This window comes from Colletotrichum destructivum, chromosome 3 (assembly GCF_034447905.1).
Source record: "Colletotrichum destructivum chromosome 3, complete sequence".
Taxonomy (NCBI): domain Eukaryota; kingdom Fungi; phylum Ascomycota; class Sordariomycetes; order Glomerellales; family Glomerellaceae; genus Colletotrichum; species Colletotrichum destructivum.
In genome coordinates this window covers 2136285-2142886 of record NC_085898.1, presented here as the reverse complement: position 1 = coordinate 2142886, position 6602 = coordinate 2136285, and the positions used below count along the sequence as shown (strand labels likewise).

At 56.3% G+C, this 6602-nt stretch overlaps 1 protein-coding gene across 1 annotated transcript; it reads left to right on the top strand.

Moving 5' to 3' along the window:
* The first annotated feature begins 1977 nt into the window (after positions 1 to 1977).
* CDEST_04732 (uncharacterized protein) lies at positions 1978 to 6241 on the top strand. Its single transcript, XM_062920891.1, has 2 exons — positions 1978 to 3983; positions 4071 to 6241. The coding sequence occupies exons 1-2, from the start codon at positions 2863 to 2865 to the stop codon at positions 5845 to 5847; spliced, it is 2898 nt and encodes a 965-aa protein (XP_062776942.1). The 5' UTR covers positions 1978 to 2862; the 3' UTR covers positions 5848 to 6241.
* The last annotated feature ends 361 nt before the right edge of the window (positions 6242 to 6602 follow it).

Here is a 6602-nt window from a genome sequence, read left to right as displayed (position 1 = left end):
CCAGATCCTACGCCTCGGCCGCTCTCACCAAAGTTAACGTTCTTGGAAACCAGATGATCCCGCTCCCTCAGCAGGGCCAAAGCCACCCACCGACTACCGCCTTTCGTTACGGCCATCGGAGAAGTCAACAGAAGGGCCTCTCTCTCTCTCTCTCTCTCTCTCTTTCACCCGAATACAACGAGACCCGAGACGGGAATGTAGACTTTGCGCAGGGCCACCCGGCAAGCCTCGGTGCGGAACTCCATTGCTCGACTTTTTGCCCTCTCGGTATACACTCTTCTGCCATCTGCTGCACGCCGCGCTGCCGGCTGCAGGCCTGAACAGGTTCGGTCCAGATCTTCGTAGCCCTCCGTACCATCGCAGTGCACCCAGGGGAATGGGATCGACCTAATGAAGACATGCCGGACGCGTCTTACTAGCCTCTGCTATCGCTGCAGGGGAGCCCGCAAGAACATTGCAAAAACTGCTTCTGGTACCTCCCAAGACAGGCAGGTAAGTACTTACACGCCACTTGCATCCTGGCTGGATGGCCATGTACCCTTTCTTTCCTTCTCACCAGGCGGCCGCACGCATCGCCTCATCGTGCTCAACGACCCCGGTCACGAGGCACGCCAGCAAGAAGGGAAGCCGGCCGACGGCCCTGCCCCGCTGTGCTGTGTGCGGCGCCGCGGTCGTTTTACTGGTTACCTACTGTATGGTACGGGCTGGATTGGACGACATCGAGTCCACGGCCCAGTGCGAACCCGGCTCCTTCAGCTGAAGCCGCCTTCATCCGAAGTCCACTCACCACCCAGATCATCAACGATACGTCGCATCCACCACCTGCCATGTACCCTAACTGTCTACCTCCCGCCCTGTCGCCATTGGACGGGCTGGCTTTGCACCCTGACACCCAGGGTTGATGTGACGGGATACCAGCGCTCCAACCCCGCGCCGAGATCCACAACCGCCTGTCTTGGAATGAACCAACACCCCATTCACCGTTCTCGTTATTTCATTTTCTCGCCTGGCAATCCGAGCCTATCTCGTAACGTCCATTTCGCCATCTGGCTCGCTTTGGGGTGGATCACGGCAAGGGATTTTCGACACTCATTACGCACCCTTCGAACCTCCAAGAGAACTCGCCCGCCGCCCGCCTGCCCCTCCTCCTCCTCTTCCTCCTTCTCCTTAGCACTTCAAACCCGGTTTATCCAATGCTCTGGACTTGGCAATGCCACTGGTGAATGACAGCTCCATGTGTCCTCTTCTTCACACTTCAATGTTTGCCTTCGCTCAACTTCCTAGTGCCGAGAAGAAGGGGCTTGACACTCGGCCCACAGTGTGATCCGGCATCAAACTTTGTCGTCTACATTACAGTTGTAGAAGACCCCAGGAACTCTATCTCGGATTTTCTCATCTGAAGACGTCTGCAAGAAAGGATCGGTACCTTCATTCCGTCCATCCCGTTGTCTCTGGCAACAATGTCGTCGCCAGAGATTGGCCCTTTGACCGAACCTAGACCATGCCTCGCACGTTTTCGCTTCTGGTTGTCTCCCCGTCTTATCCTTCCCGCCCCCGTACCCTCAAGGATCCTCAGCCCAAGACCTCCTTACTGCTTTCAGGCCATCCCTGACCAGGGGCGTCTGCTCTACCGGGCGTCCCCTCTACCCTCCCTTCGCGGCTTCTCTCTCTCTTCTTTGCTCTCCATGTCAACCCCCCTCCGATGCACCTCTCACCCCCCCCCCCCCCCGTCATCCACTCTCACCTGGACCTGCCTGGCAAGCATGCAGCCAGGATTCCCTCATCGAGCATAACTGGACCCAGTTGCCCCGTTTTACCATCGCTGTGCCTTATTACGCTGCTACGTGAGTGCAGGCCCTATCCGTCCGACTAATGAATGCCTTGAGAGAATGCGGGTTGTGTCTCCTGGGTACACGTTGAAAGCTCTGGCTCCCTCCTTCTCCTCCTCTTCCTCCTCCTCTTCCTCCTCCTCCTCCACTCGACGAGGCTTTTCTCACACACGCCATGCCGTCGGTGCCGACGACGCGCTAGGCTGGTTTAGCCTCCCTACTCACCCCCCATCCTTGCCAAGCCAAAAAGACGGCGGAGACACGGGCAAGGGCCATGGAAGATGCACCGCACGTGTGTGCGCCTAGAACGAACGGTACTTCTTACCCGTCGTGTACACCTGCAGCACTCTATCGGTGCCCCTTCCGTCTCCCTTCCCCCAATCTAATAAGCCAAGCCAATCCAGTTTGTTGGTTCTGTTCCTTAGTGTCTACTTTTGACCCCTCGGTGTATCTCACTTGCAGCTCGCTACCCTGAGTGTGGACAGAGGGGCAACTGGGCAACAATTCCCATGAACATGTGTATACATGAGGTGGATAGGATATGCATACCTTGAGGCGTTCTCCGCGCCTGCCCTACTATCTTACTCAAAAGCCACCCGTCTCCTTCATCCTGCTCGTTCTCGCCTTCTTCTGCCTTTCTTACTCTCTTACGTTTTCCCTTCTTGAGCAAACAACACCTTAAGCACGGACAGACAGCATAGCCAACCTTATTGCAAATTTATCGAAACCGCCAGAGCAGACCCACACGCCGCCGTACCTGGGAGATATTCTCTCTTATTATACTCCTGGACCTTGGTCGCATACTCTCTCGGCACGTCCCGGCCGTGTTATACAGAGCAACCAACCTTGATAGCAGTCAGCAGTGCGACCAGACGGCTGAGCTATCAGCCCGACTCGATTCTCACCTGGAGCAATACATTGTGCTCACACCATCCTCCATTCCCTCCCAAGAACGTGGAGGTCGAACTCGAAAGTGTGCCAGGCAGTCAATGCCCAACGGCTCTACCCCCAGCGGCATCATTTCTCTTTCTCAATGGGTATTCTAGCTTTGGAGCCTCATTCCCGATTGGCCGCCCCAGATTCTCCTCCCGGGCTGGTTAGCCCTTCTTCATCCTCGTACTCCTCCAGACCATCTCCTCCCGTGGAAAAGCTTTGGAACGCCAGATTCGGCCCCCTCTCTCCTCCTATGTCGAACTACGAGCATGGCTCGACGGCCGATATGTCCACTGTTGGCAAGAGTCATGATGACGGCTCGAGCCGTAAGAATTCGGCACAGAGTGCCCCTCGGCAGCAACTACCATCATTGAGCAGCTTGTTTGGCCCCCCGTCCTCAGTCAGGCCTTTGCACTCCCCATCGTCCGACCGCCCCGGTACATACCCGGCAACATCTCCCCTGGACTGGCCCCGCATGCCACAGCCTCAGGGCGATCGTTCGTACGCCGCCTCGTACTTCCCTCCGCAGGAGACTTCACCGACCATGTCCCAACCGCGGAGTACCTATGATGCGAGATACGACCATGAGAGGCAGGCGCTGCATGGGCTGTCTCGTTCGTTCTCAGGGTCTGGGTCTCCAAGGTACCGTGAGCCAGAACACCCGCGCCCGGAATCCAGATCCGACGTTGGCTTGGGTAGCAGTAAGTGGTCGATGCACAACGAGGCGGGAAAACACGAGTACGCCCTGGTCTCCAGAGAGAGCCATCCTACACTCCGGGCCACGCATGACAGAATGTCGTACCAGTATCCCAGCAACAGAGACGCGGGGTCCTCCTACCGAGACCACCGCCCCTCGTCCGGGTCCAGCTTAATGCAGGCATCGGCACAAGCCAGTACCTCGAGCTCGGAAGGGATCCCGTCAAAAGATGGACTCGGCCCCAAGATCTGGACGGGAACCCACTTTCTTCCCCGGTTCGTCCGTGCCGCCGAGGTGCCAGGGGAGGGCATGTGCTACTTTTACGACGATGGCAGCCACTGCAAGACTGTCATTGACGGCGAGGCTGTCAATGCCCACTGGGGCGTGACCAAGGCTGGAAAGCCAAGAAAGAGACTGGCGATTGCGTGTGTCACCTGCAGAGAGAAGAAGATCAAGTGCGACCCCGACTATCCCCGCTGCGTGCAGTGCGAGAAGTTTGGACGGATCTGCAAGTTCAAGAACGCGTGAGTATTGATGCGGGCCACCGGGCCGTACGGAGCTGGTCTCCCCATATTCAACCGGATTGTGCTGACTAGGAGTTGGGTTGACAGACCACGAGGCGGCCACAATACGTCTCCATCAACGCCTCCTGCTGAACCGGAAGACATGAGGCGTATGGGGGGCTCGGCCAACCCGAGCGACATGCGCCGTCCTGGTAGTAATTCCAGCGCCTCTGTTTCCCCTCGTACCACGTACCGCCAACCGAGCCCGGAGCCCTCGATGCCTCACAAGAGGATGCGACTCGGCTTTGACTCTTCCTCCTCGATGAGGGACGAACCTATGTCTTTTGGCGAGACGGCCAAGACAAGCATATCCTGGCAGCACCGTCAGCCAATTGAGCTTCCTCGTATTCACGAGAATGTGCTGAACCGAGCATGGCAATCAGATCCGTACGTCTCCGACCCTCAGTCAATTAACACCGTAATCTCCTCCTTCTTCGTACACACCGACAGCACCATGGCCCTTCGTTTTTTGCCCGAGACAGCGTTCAAATCCTGGGTGATCGGAAATGCTCATACAAAGTCTCCAGAAGACCTGATGCTCACCTATAGCATCCTCGCCGTCGGTGTCGCCTTGTCGGGCGGGCTCAAGAGAGTCGCCCACGAATACGCCCAAGTCGCCCGCTATGCGCAATATCGCGCTGCCTCGGGTCTACAACTCGTGCAAACGCGGCTCTTGCTAGCCCTCTACTATCTGTCCATATCTGACCCGGACGAAGCAAACGCGATGTCGAGTGCGGCGATCTCGATGGCTACGTGCCTGCAGCTGAACTTGGAGCTCGACAAATCGATCAGCGCGCATCTGACTGTGTTCCCGTACGGCTTAGCCAGAGCGGCTTATGCGGAAAGCAGGAGACGGACGTACTGGGCATGTTTCGTACTTGAACGACTGAACGGCAAGTTCCCGAACCGTTTAAGCACCCTCGACGCCAGGGATATCTTTATTCGGTTACCGTGTGAAGCGGAAGTGTTCGAAAAGCAAGAGGAGTCGTATGCCCCATTCTTCTCTACAAATCCGTCCAGCTCGTCCAAGCTCGTCGACACGCCATTGTCGTTGTCGGCCTATCTTGTCCAGCTAGTCAGCCTTTGGGCAGAGGTTATGTCTAACATATACAGAGCCGCCCAGGGCGTTCCTTTGGATAGAGATACTGCCCCTTCTATTGATAGCACTAGGGAGAGGTTCATCAAGTGGCGGGAATCCCTTCCCGAGCGATTCACCTATAGCGCTGACAACATGGAACTGGCTGCTCAGGATGGGACTCTCAGCACATTCCTCACAGTCCATCTCCTGCACCATCATGGACTGATTAAACTTCACCGGCACATGTGCACTTCGGAGCGGCTAGCCCCGGCGGACCGATTGCAATACTTGTGGCGAGTAGGCGAAGAGTCGAGTCGAGTCTTGGACATGATGAGCGCGTTGGAGGTGCTGCTTCAGGCCCGGCGAACTCCGCTGAGCGCGCCCCCACCATTCATGAGCAACATTATCCTGGAAGCCGCAGACGTGGTAACTGCCGAGGGCGCCTTGTCGGAAGCGTCAGTCCTTATAGACCGATTGGCTGTCGCAAGCGCCGTTGTTGACGCCGCAAGTACGATCTGGGAAGAAGCACGAGCCCATCGAGCCGCCCTCGAGCATCGACGGGATGCCATCAGGATTATACAGGACAGCAAGCCCGGCGATGGGTCCTCGACCGGCGGCAAAGTTTTCATCAACAACGACGAGAAAAAAGACAGCAGGCGACTGCCTCTAGGAAAATGCTGGCAGATGGAAGAGCCAATGGATACGATGTTTCGCAAATTCGCGGACATTGTCTACACACGGAGTTGACCCCCCACCCACAGTGCACCGAATTCTGGGTCATTTTTCTTATTCCATTTACACTGCATCTACGGCGTCCGGGGTGGCATTTGAACATTTTGTTTGCTTATTTCCCTCAACTTCTCGGGCGTGTATTGGAGAGACGTGAGGTTTTGGAAAAGCACACATTGGGGTTGCCGAGTTTGGCATTTCATACCCCTTGTCCATGTAACATCATATACCCTGTACATGAAGATATCAATTTAAGGAAACAAATCAGTCAGGACAGCAAATGCAGGCGGGCATGGCGAGAAACAAGAGAGAGAGAGAGTCATAGCATGTGCCATCTGTGGATGGTGAGAGCTACCTAGGCAAGCTAGGCAACACGAGACGAAGACGAAAGAGAAAGAGGGGCGATGCATCCACGCCGTGCACGGTTTTACTTTCTGCCCTATGGGCATTCCCTTGCATCGTGAAGATTACAGAAATGGAAGGGATCTGTCTGCATGTCTCAGGTCGGCCGCATAACTGGTATGCGGCATGCGGCATGCGGCATGCGTCGGTTCGGCTCCTCAACGGTGCGCTGGAAATATCGGGATGCAACTCTCCTCAAAGCGAAGCGAGACAGGCTGGTGGCTGATGCTTCAGGAGAATGTTTGTATGCGGTGGCCACAGCTGCCACGGTAGCATGCGGCGACGTTGACGGTGCCACGGTGGTACAACCCAGCAGGGGTTGTCTCTGTCCAGCTGTCCACCAGGACCTATCCTACCCTACCTACTTAGCT